The 19,478-nt window shown below is 34.2% G+C and overlaps 1 protein-coding gene across 3 annotated transcripts in view; it reads left to right on the forward strand.

Moving 5' to 3' along the window:
- Galnt7 (polypeptide N-acetylgalactosaminyltransferase 7) overlaps positions 1-19,478 on the forward strand; it is a 128,883-nt gene that overhangs the window by 36,146 nt on the left and 73,259 nt on the right. Inside the window, exon 1 of one of the 3 annotated variants that reach the window (XM_078030989.1) lies at positions 2,147-2,906. The exons of the other annotated variants lie outside the window; for them this stretch is intronic. Coding sequence (XP_077887115.1) covers positions 2,889-2,906 — 18 coding nt within the window. The 5' untranslated portion in view covers positions 2,147-2,888. Of the gene's footprint in view, positions 1-2,146; positions 2,907-19,478 lie in introns of those variants that run through there. 3 annotated transcript variants of the gene reach the window in all.

Here is a 19,478-nt window from a genome sequence, read left to right on the forward strand (position 1 = left end):
AGATGAACTGAAAATGTGGAGAAAAATGTTTGCTTTTTAACATGGTATATATGGAGTAATTAAATACATAAGATTATAAGTTTTATTCAAGGAAAATGAATTTTACAATTAAATATTAATCATTTAATTTATATCTGTTTATTAAAAATTATTAGAGTCTATAGAAGTCTCAAATAATTAACAAAACCCATTAAATAAATAATGGTATCCATAGTACCCTACTAATAACTACTAGACTTTTAAAAAGCATTTTGAAGTTGCTGTTTAAACAGATTTTTACCAATAATCAGGATGGTGGCATTTCCTTCACTGGAAAGAGGCTTCTGTTTAAGGTGATCTAGATAACTCTCTTTGCAAATGAAAAATTCACTTCGAGATCCAAAGGGATCAAGAGATTAATCCAGGTCACACAGATTCCTTTCAGTGCAGGTCTGCCATTGTCTTCTTACTCCACTGACTTTTCTTTTTCTTCAGCTATGAGGACTTTATTTTGCTAGAATGCAATAGCATATTAAGGTGTGGTGATTTGCTATAACAAAATGATTAAGATATTTGCTTATAAGAGTCATCAATTCAGTAGAACAAAGAAAATAGCAGCATGACTTTGGTGTTTCCAAGTTCTTTTTGTATTTCCTTCTGTCTAGCATAGGGCATTAATATAGAGAATGACAATCTCTTCAAAAATAGATTTTTCAGAGCTAAAAGCCAAATTTTAAAAATACCCTTTTTTGGGAAATACTGAAACTTGGGAATACAACCCTCTTTTTTACTTTTAATATATTTGCTCACTTAAGGAAAAAATTTCCTTTGGGCAAGTGGATATAATTTTATATATAATGCAGTGGGAAGAATAGGTTGACTGGTCTTCTAAAGTCTTAAATACCTGAGAGAAATGTATGTATTTATCAGTAATTTTAAGTTGACCAGGTGATAAATAGGAAAACCCCTTTTTTGGAGTGCTCTGATATGTTATTAGTGTTCAAAATCCTCAATCTAAATAAGAAAAAAATGTTTCTTTTTACATTCTCCTCCTAGTGTTTTTTTTTTTTTTCTCTCTCTTGTGGGACAACGTTTTTTATTGTACAATCAAAACTGATAACCGGCTCCTGTGCTCTGTATGCTATTCAGGTTACTGCCGTGAGGAAACGGCTCTCCATAAACCTGGGAGTTTATTAGAAGCTACTTTGTTCAGGCAGTTATTAGGCCTAAGCAGCTGCCATTCAAGAGAGTTAAAGGAGAATTAGGCTGGAAGCTGGTAAGAAAAAGAGTTATTTCTATGCCAGTGTTTGTAGAGCTGGTCAGGCAGTGAGACAGTAATCTTTAGTACAATTGAGCTTGATGGATAAATATGAAGAATCATACATTGTGTTATTATTAATAAGAGTCCTGGAAGGATCTTTTTATTGAGTATTGTACTTCGAAATCAAAAGAGCCTAAACTATATAGTTGTTATTTCTTGGTAATTTTTGAAGTTCTGCCAACCAAAAAATCTGTAATAAAATTCAATATTATGAAATTAAATATTAAATTACTAAATTACAACTATTCAGGTAAATATTAAAGTACTAAAATGCATTTAACATCAAATTTATTCATTTGCTGGCCATTGCATTTTTCATCAACTTTAGAAAGTCTTATTTTTCTTCTGGAGAGAATTACATTAGCATCCTTGCCTGTTATTACTAAAAAGGATTTCTCATATACTTTTTATAGCACCTTTGACTTTTAGGCTGAGGGCTTTTAGGTAAACTTAAATGGATTCTTCCAATATGCATGTCTGAAATGTTGACCTCTGCACTTTACTAATGTATATTTCATTTTATAAAGTTAATTTAGGGGCTTTTCTATTGCTCCAGGCAATATCTAGTATAACCTCAATATCTAGTATAACATTGGACACAATGTTATTTTTTCTTCTTTTGCAAGTCATAACTAGAGATGTGATCATTATACTGTGTGTCCTTTAATCTTGATGTTTTAATAGAAGTTCAAGTGTTGTTTCCTTTAAACAATTAAGTTCAGTTCAAAAGACAGAATAAATTCAAAGCTCTTTAAAAACTCTTTTAGAGTCCACATTGTGATAAGTACTTCAGCCTTGGGATTTTGATATGCTCAGAAGCTTTATTTTGAGTAGTCATTAACTTGTGGTTTGGCCCAGATCACCATGTAAGGTCATAGTAGCTTCAGGCCTCTTATCTCTGACTAGCCTGTCCCCTGGGATAAAAAGTGTGTTCCAAAAGAAAGAGCAAGATCTCATTGTGATTAAATCAAGTCTCCAGGGAAATGACAGTCCTAAGAAAACAACAGGTTTTAAGACATCATCACACAGGAAAGGAACTGATAGACCCAAATGAGCCCTAAGAAAAAGGGAAGTGCTTGAGGCTAGTATACACTGTAGACTTTCCCAGTAGAGCTGTGCCAACCACAAGGGCAAATCGAAGTTGTCAAGCCTGATAATAAGGAATCAGATTACTTGCATTTTGCAGCGGAGAGTTTATAGAACGCTTTCATGGAATCAAGCAGTAACCTGTTACCCTTGTCTTCCTTTTGCTCCCAAACTTAACAGCCTCATGAACTTCTTTTTTAATTATACTCCTTCCATCCTAGTTCTTGGATAGCGTTTTCCTAAATGTTATTCAACACTTCTCAAATATCAGAGGCAGTAATAGCACATCCAGGCATCTAGCCCATGGTTGTACCTCAGGAATACACTGACTGCCTTGGTGGTGGCCAAATGCCAGTTCCTGTAGCCAAGTTGTGGTTTGGGCGGGTAGACCCATTTCCCTTCTGTAACCCTATCACAGTTGCCAGCTTTATTTCTCCCCCATCAGAACCTAAGCTTCTAGAAGGCAGGAGCTACGACTTTTGTCTCTCTTAACTCCAGAGCCATGTCTGCTAAAATCATGGTGAGTATACAAAGAAAGTTGGTAGTAGCAAATCTAGCTACAAGATTCTTTAAAATAACTTAGCATTTGATTTATTGTGTTTTAATATTTTAATAATATTAACTATAAAGTAGTTACTAAATTAACTGTTTTAAATTTCTTTGAAGGCAGATATTGCCAGTTCAGCTCTGATTCAAATATTGGTTAAGATCTGTCATATCTAAATTTAATTATATAGGCAAATATTTAAGTTAATTACAGTTACCTCTTTGGTTATTGTTATCTATTCATTTCCACCCACTCTCTAATTCCTGCTGTTTAGGGAAACTGGTCTAGTAGAGATATTAAATTGTAGCATAACCCACAAAATGAGCCAGAAACTTTATTCTCATGACTTAATACTCTACTTATTCCTCAAATTATGTGCAGTGAAGGTATTTGTTTGTTTTATTTTATTTCTATTCAGTCACAAACCAGTACTTCTTAAAATAAAATGAGTTAATAGAAAAATGAAAAACTTTAAAGCATAATAAATACAGATCTGATTCAGATTCAGAAGATGTAACCTAATCTCATGGATGCTTGAGAACCTTTCAGTGCTGACTTACTTTCTGTAGCTGTGCCATCACAGAATAGCTCCTGCTGAGTTGTTGCTCCAGCATCAGCACCTGCTTCCTAGACCCTCTGTGAACACTGCAGGAACAGAGCATTTGTTTCACTGAGACGGTCTCAACATTATTAAATAATCTATGCCCTGTGTTTGTTTGGTAGTGGTTTAAAATCAGTGTCTTGAAATTACAGGGTTTGAAGCAGTAAAGATTTATACGTTCCCCAACATGTGCTTGGAATTATTAGACTATACTGTCACCTTCTTAACCTACCACATGTAGATAACATAGTGTCCTCCCACACATTCTTCATTTGATCCTCTTTGACAGTTCTGTGGGTTGGGTTCTTATTATCATCTCTATTTTACCAATGAGTTAAGTGCTATTTGCCAGATATCATGTAGCTAATTAATGGAAGACATTGGCTGGAAAGTAGAATTGTGTTGTGACTCCTATTTTAGAGCTGAAATCAATCCTCTTGTGTCATTGACATCTATCAGTTTTTTAAATAAAATTGCCACTAAGGTCATGGTAATTTTCTGTTATTGGTGAAACTCTGCTAGTTTCTGCCTCCGTATCTTCATTGGCAATGGTAGTATGATTTCTTTTTCACAGTGAGAATCATCCTTTAAAAAAATCCAGCTTGTCCTCATCAGTTCTCCAGATCAATTCCAAGAACCACTTGTATTTAGGTGGAGCTTTCTAAGGATAAGCAAGTGTTTTAATGAAAGATAAGCCCTTAGCAAGCTGCCTGATTAGTGAGTTTGAGAATTACAAGGATTCATACTTACTCCAATCATCAAAGTCAAGACATACAATCTCTGTATCCTGTATAGATTCCATTCATTGTGGTTTATAATGCAATAGACTTTACTACCTTTTTAAAAAATATTACATCCTGCCTAGTCCTAACACATAAATAAATTTGGTGAATAAGTGGTAGTTCTTTTAAATTAGTTAAATCAAGCTTGAGTTATATCTGTATTTCATCTTGACCTAAGAGAAGTTTATCATACTACTTTTACATAAGGCATTCTCATAATTATTGTTCAGTAATAAAAATGTTTTTGAATTAAAAGTACAGATAGCACGTTTTACTGTTATCTTTTAAAATTTTTTTTTGTTTTAGTTGTAGTTGGATACAGTGCCTTTATTTATTTTTATCTGGTGCTGAGGATTGAACCCAGCACTCTGCACGTGCTAGGCAAGTGCTCTACCGATGAGCCACAACCCCAGGCCCCATTGTGTTATCTTTAGGGATTCCTTTACTGAAATTTTAGAATAGACCCAACTCTCTCTCATAAGTGAAATCTCCTGGTCCACAATTTTATAAGCTATCTAATTTTTATAAACCTTTTTAGTGTTATTTTTCTTAAGATTTTTTATAAGGAAAATTTTCATTAAATATATAAAAAGTTGATAGACAAGTACAATGAACATTGATGTAAATACCTTATAGTTTCAATAGTTAATATTTTGACACACTTGCTTCTCTTCTTCTCCATGTATATACATAGACCTATTTATGTAAATCTTGGCTTGATCTGAGTTTAGGTAAAGCATATGGATTTTAAAATACTTATTTTTGATGTGTGTACATATATTGCATTGTATCAAGAAACAAATGATGTTAAATTGTTCTATTATTTTATCTCTTTGCTATGGTTTAAATATCACTTGCCTTTCCTCCAAAGCAATGTTTGGAATGTTTCAAGATGAAATGATTGGCTGGGTGTAGTGGAGCATACCTATAAATCCCAGTGACTAGGGAGGCTGAGGCAGGAGAATTGCAAGTTAGAGGCCAACCTCAGCAACTTAGTTTAACTTAACTTAGCGAAACCATATCTCAAAATAAAAACTAAAAAGGGCTGGGGATGTGGCTCAGTTATTAAGTGCCCCTGGTTTTAATTTCCCCCTCAAAAAAAAAAAAAAGATGAAATGATTGGATTGTGAGAGCTATAGCCTAATCAGTCCATCCTAGTTTGAATGAACTAACTGGGTGGTAACTGGAGGCAGGTGGGTCTCTGGGGGCATGCCCTGGATGGCTTCATCTTCCCTGTAGCGCCTTCCCTCTTTGTTTTCCCATCACTATGAGGTGAGCCACACTCCTCTATCACTCTTCTGCCAAGTTGTCCTGCCTCATTTTGGGCCCAGAGCAATAAACTCAACAAATGATTGACTAAATGAAACCATGGGTCAAAATGAACTTTTCCTCTTTTAAGTTGTTCAGGTCAGGTATTTTAGTCACAGTGACTAGAAGCTAACACACCCTTGTTTATGGTAGTAACTTCCAGATCTCATTTTCATAAATAACAAATATGAACAGGTGATACTTTCGTACTGTATGAATATGCTGTTCCCCAACATTTTACTTAAAGGTTTTAACATCCTTTGGTCCTTGCTAGATCTGTTGTTCCATCGGACTTTCTTGTTCTATTTAATAGGTTAGGTGGCATTCTAAGAAGGTGAGAGTTCCTTCTACACCTGTGGATGAACTACTGTTATTTCATTAAGGTCAAGGGTACACGCTTAATGCTTCCCTTAAACTACCATGTTTGGAGTAGATCTTACCAAATCAGAAATTTCCCCAGTGCTTTTATTTTCTTCTGATGTGATTCACCCTATTGTCTCCTACCTCAGACCTAAAATTTTTTCAAGGAGCCCTAGTGCTATTTAGTGAGAAGTGGTATTTAGATAAGTGCTATTCTGACTTGAAAAATCATCGCTTCTAGGCTATTTCAGTATACAAAAGCAAGGAAACATGTTTCTTTTAATCATGAATTCATATTGACATTTCTAATTTAAATATTTTTAGTTGTAAATGGACACAGTACTTTTGTTTTTATGTGGTGCTGAGGATTGAGCCCAATGCCTTACATGTTTGTGAGGCAAGTGCTCTACCACTGATCCACAACCTCAGTCCTGACATTTTTAATTTCACTCTAATAATTTTTATATTTTATGTCTCCTATTGAAAATATTGATTCTTACTAATTTAGTATTTATTTGCTTCATACATAAAGTTACAGTGTTGTCATTATTGCTACTAAGAATAAAATTCTGAATGAAGGTTAAGATTTCTTTATAGTGTCTTAATATGAGGAGTTTTGAAAAATATATTACTGTGCCACTTTTCCCTAAACTACTGAATCAGAATCTTGGGGCAAGAGGAATATCAACTTGTAAGTTTGTATTTTTAAAAAATATTTATTTTTTACTTGTAGCTGGACACAATACCTTTATTTTATTTACTTATATATGGTGCTGGGAATCAAACCCAGCACCTTGCATGTGCTAGGCAAGTGTTCTACCGCTGAGTCACAACCCCAGCCCATAAGTTTGTATTTAAAAAAAAAAAAAAAAATCCATGGTCTGAACTAGTCAGTCTCAGGACTGCAGGAATATGTGAGATCTGTTATCCTTTGGGTGACAGCTCTCAGCTCTCCTCCTGCTCTTGTCTTCTAACACTTTTATAATTTTCTTATAATGTAATTGTCAAAAAAAACTGGTACAAGGCGAACTGTATATAGAAATGAGAAAAGTATGGACTGAGAAACCAAAAGAAAAATAAGAATTTGTAAGGAAATAGTATAGGGAGCTTAGAAGCTATTGCCATGAACAATTAACGTTGCATATTTTCAGAGTCCCATCATCCCCATCTTCCTTATAGTTCTTCAGAGTATTTTAAACAGTAATCTTGTTTAGAATATCATTTTAGGATTTATTTAATAATGGCTTAACATTATTGCATACTTAGTGTTGCTAGGTTTTCAAAATGTTTTATATATTACTTCATATAGTCCTTGCAGTTACCTCAATGTGCTTATGTATTATTCCAATTTTAAAAAAGAAGAAATTGACTTAAATACACTTACTGTCTGCTTACTGATTTACTTTTCAAGGAAAATACAAATATTATCTTCTGCCACAGGTCAGGTTGCAGGAATCAGACTCTGAGATAGAAGAGTAGATGCATGATTCTATTAAGAGTCTTCTGGGGATCAACAGCTTGGAAGGGAGGCGGAGCAAGGAAACTACCAGAAGTTGAGCTTTAAAGTAGTTCTCTAGAAAGTCCTCAGCCAGTCCCACAGAAAGCTCTGGAGCAAAAGTAGTCCCCCCATAGTCGCTCCATTATGAGGTGGGAGGACTGGATTATTTTACCTTTGCATTTACTATTGTATATAGACTACTCCTGGAAGAAGGTTGTTGGGGGAACCTCTAACAAGGACCGACAACAAAGACACACTTCTGCCAGTATTCGCAGGAGATGAGGAATAAGTCCTTTCTAGGGCATCTGGGGTGTCATCATGCTATTCTACCGCATCTTGATAAATTTGATATAATTTCTCCAAACCAAATTGTTCTTGATAAAGACACCCCCCCCCCATCACCACCACTGGCTATCCTTTTCTTATTTACCTTGTTGAATAATGTATATTTAAAGAAGTTTACACTTACGTCCTTGCCTTATATTATTTTGGCTGGGCCAAAAGGTTTACATGCATATAACTTTTTGCTGTTTTTAAAAACATCAGGTGTTTAGCATCTCTATTCCAGTCTTCATAATTTTATTCTGCTTTTCTTTTATAATCTGCTTGAGAAGATTCTCAAAGAAGTCAGTGCAAGAAAAGCTCCTTGTGTTTGTCCATGCTCATGACCTCCTGATTTTCCAGTCCTTCTTTGTTGAAGCACACTTTCACACTCAGCATCCATCCCTCATCCTATGATTTTTTTTTTTTTTTTGGATTGAGTTAGTCTCTTTACCTGCTTCCCATCTGTCCCAACAGTCTGTTATCCTCTGTATAAACTTTGAGGCAAAAATGCTGCAGGCTGTCTTCTGCCTTTATGTAGAAAGAGCCACCATCTCATTGCAGAGAGAATGAACCACCTGCTCATTTGGACCAGTGGAGGTGGTTGAAGCATGGCACCACTGCATATCACCACTACCTGGTATAACTTGTTCCTTGTTTGTAGCATTATGTCATCTCAGGAAAAAGCCTGAATTTACATTTGAATCAAGTCAGGCTGTATGTTATAAATGTGCTGTTTACTTGAGGGGTATGTCAGGTCTTTATTTTTATTGGAAGATCTTGAAATAATTTCAACTTCTTTATTTTTTAAAAAAGTAAATCATTTCTGTTTATGTTGAAATTCAGCACCCAGAAACATAACTTCTTTGCTTTACAGTATTTTCATTTCATTAAACTAGAAATGAAATGCTTTAAAATTATGCATATATCAAATGCTTTTATGTGCAGATAAAAGTCAGTGTAAGAAAAAATAGCCTACAAATTGCTAAAATCCAACCACTCCTTTTAATTCATTTTTCCCCCCTAATTCATCATCTATCTACCACTTTGGAAAGAAATTAAGATAAAGATGTTTAATTTAACTTCCTTAATTTTTAAATTTAATTTTAAAAAACTTCCAATTTAAGTCTCTTTAAAGAAGTATCTTGAGGAAGATTGAACTGAGAGTAGATGTAAGAGACAAGTGTAATGTGCAGAATTTAATGCCTCTTTTTGAAAAAGGTGTATATGTCTTTACATAAAGCCCTATGCTGTGTAGGCCTTAGGCTTCTATGTCATGAATGTCTCATTTTAGAACATATCTTATTACATAATTCTCTTTGCTTTTTAAATTGATAATTGATGTCTGAGTGATTTATAATTGGCTTCACATAAACCTTTTAAAAATTTTTGCTTGAAGCAAGTTTTTGCTGCTTTTGCTGTTGTATTAGTGCTACATAAGTTTGATTGTGTTCTCAAGTAAAAAAATATTCCTAGGTATCATGTGAACTTTCAGCAGAATCCTTTTTATGGTCTTGAATACTTTTCTCTAAGCCTTCTCTCAGTTGCCCATAGTGGTGTTTTCTGTTTGATCCTTAAGTTATGAAATGATCTCTTTGGCAATGACCAAATTTTATAGCTTACTGTGATAAAGAACTTCCTTACTGGAAACAATACTTCAAGTTATTATATAATTTGTCTTCTGAAAGGTCATTTTTTTTCTGAATAAACTTTAAAAATAATAGGAAGCATAATTATTTTTAAAAAGGTACACAATCATATGTTAAATCTGTGAATAAGGAAACAAAGGTATAACACAATTGTCACTTAAAATCTCACCACTGTAGATGCGCTGTTAGTGTTTTTTGTAGTTATTTCTGTCATAAAATTTATTGTTTTTATTTATTTTGCATATTTGAAGTCACATGGTATAAAGCATTATGTATAGCCAATGTATGTGCCCCACTCTTTAAAAATCAACATAAGCATTTTCCACAAAATTATTTTGCTTAAGCTCTTTATAGTTTTATATTGCTCAGTTGTGTTAAGTGTAGCATAATATTCTTGACCACTCTCTCTTTGAGAAAACCTGTTAATTTCTAGTATATTTGCTGGTATGTAATGCAGTGAGCATTTACGCATAATGTCTTTTCTGTAATTACAATTATCTCTCTAGAATATATTCCTCGGTCTGAAATTTTGTTGTTGGGAAGAAAGAATGTTTTTAAGTATCTTGGTACATAGAGGCAGATGGTTGTACAAAGAATTCTACCAACATTCTACTATTTGTACATTTTCTTCCCCCCCCCCTCTCTCTTCCAAGATCTTTGTCATCTTAAAAAAGGTTAAGCCATCGATATATATTTATAAAGAAATTTTATTCTTCTTGAAGCTATTGCTACCTTTTAACTTTCTCCAAGTCTAGCAGCAAACATAGCCTGAAGTAAATGTACAAGAAATTTGTTAAAATGGGATCTTAGTGCAACTTACATGTGACCAAAATTGAAGATACCTTTCAGGAGTACTAACATGCCCTAGGGAATTGAAATGCTGGCAAATCTTCCTTGGTGTCAGTTTGAGAACTTTACTTTATTTGCTTCATATTTGTCAGTGGTAAACAGTGGATTTTTGAAAACCATTCTGTTTCTCTGAAATCACAACAAGCAAGCACAGCAACTCAGTTTAATGGTTCTATGTGTCAAAGTGACTAAATGAAAATAATATGAGATGAATGTATCATTCTCAGTATACAACATTTTCCTACATCTTGATATTCACCTAGGTAGTGGGCATTATAGTAAGCTATTTCTACTTTTGAAGTAGCAATTGGATTTCCAGAAGATTATTTCTATTAAAATAGTCCTCTGTGAATTATTTTATTACTACTCCTAGTTAATAGCATTGTAATTAGTTTGAAAATAAGGGAATTTTTATTGAAATGAACTGATTGAAATTAACAGTGATTCTAAGGAATATACGTAGGTTTGGGCATATAAAAAACCTTAAAGATAGCTATCTATTTATCTAAAGTTCACCCAAAATTTTAGTTTGAAAAGCTAAAAAACAAAAACAAAAACAAAACAAAACTAAACAAACCCTGGATGCCTTAGTCCAGGGACAGAGTAATTCAGTTGAGAACATGGGCTATGAAGCCAGAGACCCTGGATTTGAATCCTCAACTACCTCCCTAGTTTTGATTTTCAGTAAGTTACTCTCTGGCCTCACATTTCTCATCTGTAAAATGGAAGAATAGTGGTTCCTTATTCAAAGGGTTATTGTAGGGGTTAAAAGAGGTGGGTGTCATGCACTTGAAATAGTGCTTGTAAGGGTTCTTCTGCCCCTTTCTGTTTGTAATAGCTATCATGGTGAACATCAGTATTCTATAAAACACTTTCACTGATTAAATTGATTCATCACTTTTTTTTTTTTTTTTTCCTCTTCCACATTCCTGTTAAGCCTTTGGAAGTTCTGTTCTAATTTTGGCAGTACTTTGACTGACAGTTGACAGGCTGTCTTCAATGTGTGCTGTAGTAACAGCAGGTTTCCTTTCCCCTTCATTCATACATACCGGGTTAAATATATTGCATACCTTCCCTATACCAGGTATGCAATATATTTATATTTCTTTGGAATAGAAAACAAACCAGGTGACTCAGGGTCATCAGATATGATTATGGCAAAATAAAACTGAGGTATTTTATTAAAATTAGCTCTCCCAATTATTATGCATATTATTTGCCAGAATTTTACTCTTGGTTGCAAAAGTATATCAGATTTCACTTGGCAACTTATGTGTTACCAGTGGCAGTTGGAATGTGTCGGCTGAATTCAGGCAAGTGTGACTGACTGGCTTCTCTCAGCTAATTGGTAGAGTTGCTTCCTATTGCTCAACAACTGCTGGGTTTCCTTCTCTTAAAGTGCTAAAAAGTTTCTTGAAGTGACCATTTGAATTGTTTATAAGGTATTCTGAAAAGAATTATAAGTATTATGAACATTTTTATTATAAAATTGAAATATTTCTAATATATAAAAGGTGGTGGTTAGCAAGATTAAGAAATGGAAATAGAAATGGAAAATTTAATTTGAAGTTAACTGCATTAAATTTTAATGTTTTAGTGTAAGTGTAATTTGTGTGCGTACATGATAAACCAGAGATTACATTAGGAAACATCCTGAATTATTCTCTGTAAAAGCAGTATCTTGCTGTACCTACTCCTAATTGGTTCAGTTTCAGTTTTGATTTCCTAGTGAGCTTCTTCATGTGTCCTAAAAAAACAGACTGTTGATTGCATCTGTGGTTTAGCACTCTGTGAGCATTTCCTCTCCTTTTTCTGATTGATACCTTTTACACTATGGGAAGAAAAATAAATGGAACTGTAGTCTCAGATACAGTTCACGTGTCTTGAGAAGCATAGCAGTTCCTTTGTGATGATGTAATAAACTTCATCTGTCTTTATAGAACCAAGTATTTGGAAAGTTTTTGATTAGAGAAGAATATCAAAACCATAGCTTGATCATGAACAATTAGTTTTATTCCATAGCCACAGCAATCTTTTTGGTCATAAAAAAGGCAGTGGTGTTCTTTAATGGTCATTTGAACCACTCAAAATTCACAGTGGTATGTCAGAACAGTCACTTAACATAGAACAAAAAAATCTTAGTCCTTGCTTTTGAGAAAGATTTATTTAATTCCTTGTATAAAATTGTTCAAAATGCTTTCTTCCTTATTTCACACACTGTCAAGGGAAATTATAACCTAACACATTGGAGGAGCAAAAAAGTCTTTGACAAGGCAGATCTCATTGTGCAAAATGTCAGAATTGGCTATTTCTTTGGTGTAAGTGGTTGCAAAAGAAAGACTTTGTAACATGATTAAAAAACAGTAAAGATACAGTAGTCTATATTAATTGCACATTTTGAAGGCCATTGAAATTAATAGCTTTTATAAATTTCTCAATTCCTAAAAGACATCACCAAATAGTCTTTTTGAAATGATTTAGCTTTGTAACTACATGCTCAGTTATTAGTAGCCAGATAGACTGGGGTTCAAATCCTAGATCAGTTACTTACTAATTTTATGTTAATGCAATGGAATTTAGTCTTTCTAATCATTAGCTTTCTCAATTACAAATGTATAAATAAAATTACAAGACCTATGTTACTGATCTTCCTGGATAGTTGTGAGGATTGGAGTATATAACATACTTAATAGTATTTCATTATTTTACTTTTTAAAAATCAAATTTTGCATTACTGTCCCCTCCAAAACAATCCATCTAAAAAAACATTTTTCTTTTAGAAACATGGATACCAGAAGCATCATGTTTCCTATTGAATAGGTGTTATTATTTTGCTTATGGAGGGAAGAATAAAGAAAAGAGAAATGTCAGAGAATTTAGGAGAAGATACATAATAGAAATGTAATAGAAACTTCCTGTGCAAAAGACTGCAAGACTTATCAATTAGAGCTTGTAGTCTGGTTGGAAGAAAAGGTAATATATAGGATAGTTAAAGAATTAGAAAAGTTTTGAGTAGAAATTCACAAAAGGGAAAATTACTAGAGCAGATGGCAAGGGCTAAATCTGTATAAATGGAATTGGAAAGGAGAGAAGGAAACAGGTCAGTGCTATAAGCTAAGGTTATAACCTTAGCCAAGCCCTATAGGCCAGACTCAGTGATATATATGTATATGTGTGTGGGGTGTGTGTGTGTGTGTGTGTGTGTGTGTGTGTGTATTTTTTTAAAAAAAATGATCTCCTGACAGGGCATGACTGACTATTGAGTAAGAGGACTGCTGGAATACAGTATGTAGAATAGATTAAATAAGAGGCTGGTGGAGTAATTCAGACAGCAGTGGTGAGGATTTAAATCCCAGGGAGGAGAAAACTGCTGGTGTCTGCACTTGTTTCATCTTTCCTATTGCAGTACAGGGGCTGACCTCCTCCTGACCAAGCCTACTGCTGCTTTGGCTCCCATCCCTTCTGCAATCTCAGGGTTTTTTTTACTCTTGATTACTCCCTCTCTTATGTGCATTTTAATGTTTCACCCTTTCCTTCGTTTTAGAAATACTCAGGTCTTCCCCATTAAAACAAAACAAACAAACCCAAACTCCTCACACACCTCCTCCATCTACCTCTGCATCTCTACCCTGCCCCTAATGGAGAACTATTCCCACATGCTGTTTACTCTTGCTTGCACACTTCCTAGCTTCTCATCTCCATTCACCCTGCTTGGGCTTTTGACCCAAGGATATCATCAAAACAGCTTTCAGCTTTCCCTAAAACCGTCCCTCAAATTCATGTTACTGAGCACACTGACTTGATTTTTCTTGGTTTTTGGTTTTCTTCCTATATATTATGCTGATTCTTTGTTTCCTTGGTAGATGTCTTAAGAGATTCCTGCATGTGAGGTCCAAAGCACTCTCCTTTTCTCACTATAATCTTGCCATCATTTGTCCTATGCCAGTCCTTATGTCAGTTACTATCTACATAAAGATATCCACCAAATTTTTATTCTCTAGGCCAGACTCTTTTTCTAAGCTAAAAATCTGTTTTTCTCCTCATGAATGTTTCAGAAGCACTTCAATCTCAGCATGTCTAAAAAGGACCTCATCATTTTCAGTGCTTGTCTTTTTCAGCATTTTTTCTTACAGTGAACAGTATCCAATTGTGTAGAAACTTGCATTTTACAAGTTAGATATCCAGTCCATCATGAGGCTTCTACATTTTTACTTCCTAATGAACCTGCGAATCCGTCCACTTTTCTTTCTCCGCAGCCAAGATCCTCATCCTGGCTAGTACTATCCATTCCCTTATCTATTCTCATTCACTGTGGCTTCCTTCTAGTTGGTGCTCTTATTCCCTCAGCCAAAGGATTCTTTCCAAAATGCTTATGTCCTTCCTATAATGCATTAAATCTTAAACTATTTACATGCTTTTCACTGCTCTGAGAATAAGACAAGGCTCCTTACTGTGGACACCAGACCCTGCTTGGCCTGGCTGCTGTCTGTCTTCAGCCTCACCTGCCACTGAGGCCTGTTACTCTTGTACTCCAGCCACATTTTGCCCTTACTTGTAATTTGATTAACTGAGTCCTCCACTGGACAGAAAACTCTACAGGAGCAGGGATGTATTTCCTTATCTTTGCATCCCTGTAACCTGGTATATAATGGCTACTCAGTATATATTTGTTAATCGGTCAGACATTTCATTTCAAATTAGTGACTAGGGCAGAACAAGAAGATCCCAGAAATGCCTTTTGTACTCTAGATGATAGAAAGCAGTGTGATAGTTCCACCTATAGCTGGATACTGATAAACAGAAGGAGTCCTAAGGCCTTTAGATCCATGCTTGTGGGGCCTCCATCAGTGCTGTGTGTCATAGCTTGTAAGAGAATCATACTGCAGAACTGCAACTAAACAACTCAACTTGCCTTATCTACATCTGTAGGCTTTCTAAGTTACTAATTTAATACCATGCCTTCAGTTTTTAGCCCCATTAGCTACTCCTTTCTTGAAATTCTCTCCTGCATTGTCTTTCCATTTTTTTCCTTGTCTTTCTGAAACATCTTAATAATCTGGTAGAGAAAATGAATGGAAATGATACTAATTCCAAAATATAACTCTGATCTTGCATGCACCCCTCCAGTTTCCAAGAGGATGGATTCTAAACCACTTGGTAGTTCCTAAGAGTCTTCTGAGGATCTTCCAATTCAAGTCTCATCTCCTGCTCTCTCCCCATGTATCTCCTGCACTTACCATACCAAAACATTTGAAGTTCCCAGAACAGTCTGTGTTCTTGTGTTTTTGTACCTTTGCCTCTGCCTAGAGTGACTTCCATGCCCCACTTTCTGTCCCTGCCTCCTTATCTACCAGTCCTCACCCTCAGCTTTGTGATAGGGAGCCCCTACTGTTTTCAGACAGTTTCCTAGGCTTCCCTTCCCCCAGGCCATGACCCCCTTAGAGTAGAGTGCCTAGCATGTAGTAGGCCTGTACCAAAAGGACAATTCTTTTCTCTTAATGGTGCCTATAAATAGTAACTTGAATACCTAATATACTCCAGATAAACTAGAGTATCACTGGATAAACATTCTCCCTTGAGATCAGGCATGTTGATAGTTGAATAGTAAAAAAATGTCAAAAAGTTTATTACATGAATAACTTTGATCTACTTTCAGATAATTTTCTGGCTGACATAATTATGTCAGTTTGTCAAACCCTCCTACAGTGGATTTCTAGTCATGACATGATAGCAAAATGTTGGTCTGTGCTTCAAAATGGTATATCTGCCTTGAAAACTTAGAGGTATTTTCTGTCATGGGGTGATTTTTTTTTTCCAGGTTTGCGATAGAAGATTATCTTATACCAATCAAAATGTAAGTATTGTAGAGTCCCACATTGCAATACTTTTTTTTATGAGCTGTTATGAAAGCCAGGCTTCAGGGCAAAGCAAGGAAGCACTAGAGAAAAAGCTGTTTTATGCATTTCCAGCTACATAAAATAGGAACACTTCATGTGGGAGTGCTGTATGCATTCTTGAATTTCTCCCCTAGAGGGATAATAGGACATTGCTCTTTTGACTTTCAAGAGGGTATTAAACATTTTCTTCTAACACAAATGCCACATTTTACTTTATTCTACTCTCACTCAGTAAATGTTTCCTTTAATGTCGAAAGAATTATTGATGATTCTGTTGGTGACATAATTTCCTATATGGTTTTCAGGAAGATTCAAAATCATTATGTGGTTTCACTGGATTTGCCAGATGTGAAGGAGGATTAAGAATTAAACTGTCTGCTTGACTTTGGCCGACACTAAATTATAAAATTCATTATTACCTCGGAAAGAAGAATCAAAGGACAGGACTAAATAAGCACTCCTCTGGATTAAAAAAAGAAAAAGTGTTGAGTGTGGTCTTCAGGGATTGATGTTGGGAAGACTCTTTTAAAATGTTTTAAAGATGATGTAGAAAAGAAATTCATAGCTGGTCTAGGTAAGAAAATAGAGTTGATTGGCACAAGCTAAAACAAAGTTCCAAAACATGTGAGTGGGCAGGAGAGGAGCAGATGTGACCTCATTTCAATCAGCTCAACTTTTAAGTAGTTCCTCCTTTCTCCACCTGATGAAATGCTGTTATTGTTCTTTTGAAGGGTCTATTTGGCTGGGTTAATTTCTTATCCTTCCAAGCCATTTGGTTTTTAAATGTATATTTCCTGTCTCCATGTGCATACATAATATATATTCATGCATAAATTATTCATGTGTTTAAAAATCTTCACAGATTTTTATTTTACAATCCTTTTCTCAATACTCTGCTTTCATTTTTTTATTCTCCTAATACCGTTCTTGTCTTTAGACAGGTCATTTTATAGGAATATTTTGGTAAGATATATTGTAAAGTATTGACAGTTTTCTGAAAACATTTTATGTAACTTATTATATGTTATGTTATCTATAAAATGAAAAAAGTCTACTTAGGAGTTCTTTTTTTAATTCAGGAATTACTTAGCTCCCAAACATGGAGGAGTGAAAATCTAACCATTATAGCCTTTTATGATTGCAAGAAGTATTATCTGCCTTTTACTAACCTGTGGGAGATGGGGCTTTTAAATAGCACTGATATTCTTTGTATTTATAGCCCTGTCTTGATAATTTGTGCTCTTAGCACTGAAATGACAGCATAGTCCTGGACAAATGTAACTATTACATCAGCTTCTGAAATATACTAAACGATGATTTATTTGTCATTTAATACTCATGTGATTCTTGTGATTCTTAAAATTAAGTTTAAACCAACTAAAGAGTTAATATTATATATGCACAATAAGAAATAATTTAAAACCTGCAAGTATATTCATGATTCAGTTCATTAGCTAAAGCATAAATTTTTATAAGGTCTCTGAAAGATAAAAATTATTTCAATTTCATAAATATTTTTAAATTTAATGTGTTTCATAGAGTTCTTGATTGTCTATGATAATATTTTGAACTGGGCCAATTAAATAGTCTCATGAATAAAAGTTTTGTTTTTTTTAAATAAAAGGATAATCAATTTCTTATTTTCCTATTGTACAAATTAACCTATATTTTGGCCCTTTGCATATTTCTTCATTTAATTTACTTTGAAGTATAACCTAATTTTTTTCTGATCTGATTTAGAATCTCTATCCTATTACTGTTTACAACAAGCACCAAATTTAGCAGAAAGCCATTTACAAGATAAATTGGCCTAGAGAACTACGACTAACATCAGCAGATTTACTTTCTCATGTTTAAATAAAGTACTCATTTTCTCTGAAGCACCAAATTTCACTTGCAAACATTATTTATCCAAATCTGAAGAAGAGAAGAAATTTTTTTTAACAAAAAAGGATTATTCAAATTTTAGATGTGTAGGGAAGTAATGTTTTCAGTTATCTCATTTGGATTTCTGAAATGCTAGCTTAAATCAAGTCAAGCATATGATAATATAAAGATTCAAAGTCAGTTTATATTCCAGCAGGGTAATAAGAGATGATCCACAGCTAGATATTCTTTGTGTACTCAGTCTCTAAACAAACATGCATTGAGTGTCTACTGTGTACTAGGTGCTTGGGGCACACAGATAAGTAATATGCGTTATGCTCCAAGAGTTCTCAGTCTGATTGGGGAGAAACAGCTAAGGCAATACAGGAAGAGAATGGTAGAAACAATCACAGGACTGTGGGAGAAGGGTAGAAGTTTCTGGAAGCTGAATTCTGAGTTTAAGGTGCTGGTTTGGACTGCTGTATACTTAATGGGAATTTCACATTTACAGAATAGGACATTAGAGATTATAAGAATAATACGAAGAAGAATTTTGTGTGAAATCTAACCTCTAGGTTGAAAATTGAAAGTTTTTACTAATAAGGAATCTGCAGTTTACTCTTACCTTTAAAATGTATACTATACAAGATGGTTTTTAAAAAGTAATTTTTAGCATAATTTTAATAATTTAATCATGTATTTTATTTAGTGTTGATGAACTAAAGTTTGCTCAGAATTATACTATAAACTTCTAAACAAATTTAATAGTTTTTTATCTGTACTTACTAATATTACTTCCAAAATTACTTTTAAACTATCACTGGAATAATTTAGAGTTTCCAAAGATAAAACTCAGAAATTGGAATAGTTTTATATTTCCAAAGGTTTTTTGTTAGTATGACCTCCTATCTCTGAAACACTTTAAATAATGTATATCCTATAAAGAAATTCATACCAATCTGTTAGGATTGGGTTCTGTTAAAAAAAATAGTAATATTTCTTACTTGTTAAAGAGTGATTTTCCTTAATGAAGAGTTGCCTAAAGCCTAAATGAAGAGTTGCTTCCACATAAAAAATTTGTATACTACCACTACCAGTATATATGAGGGAGATGAAATGTTAAAAAACTTACTAAGAGATCTCCTTTAAATACAGATGGCCACGATAATTGGACGTTGGCTGATTTAAAACTGGAGATACCTTAGGGCATAATTATTATCCAAAGGCAAAACATATGCAACTGGTGAGTCAATATTTTGTATATGCTATATTAAATGGAGGAAAGAAACTTGTTTAACCCCTATGTGGTTTCTTAGATGGATGATTTTAAATGCTTAGAAGAGATCAAAGGCTTCTACTCCAAGCATCCCAACCTCCTCATTTACCTGGAGGAAGAAGCCTTGGTTGGATTAGA

Source organism: Ictidomys tridecemlineatus, chromosome 14, assembly GCF_052094955.1.
Source record: "Ictidomys tridecemlineatus isolate mIctTri1 chromosome 14, mIctTri1.hap1, whole genome shotgun sequence".
Classification (NCBI taxonomy): domain Eukaryota; kingdom Metazoa; phylum Chordata; class Mammalia; order Rodentia; family Sciuridae; genus Ictidomys; species Ictidomys tridecemlineatus.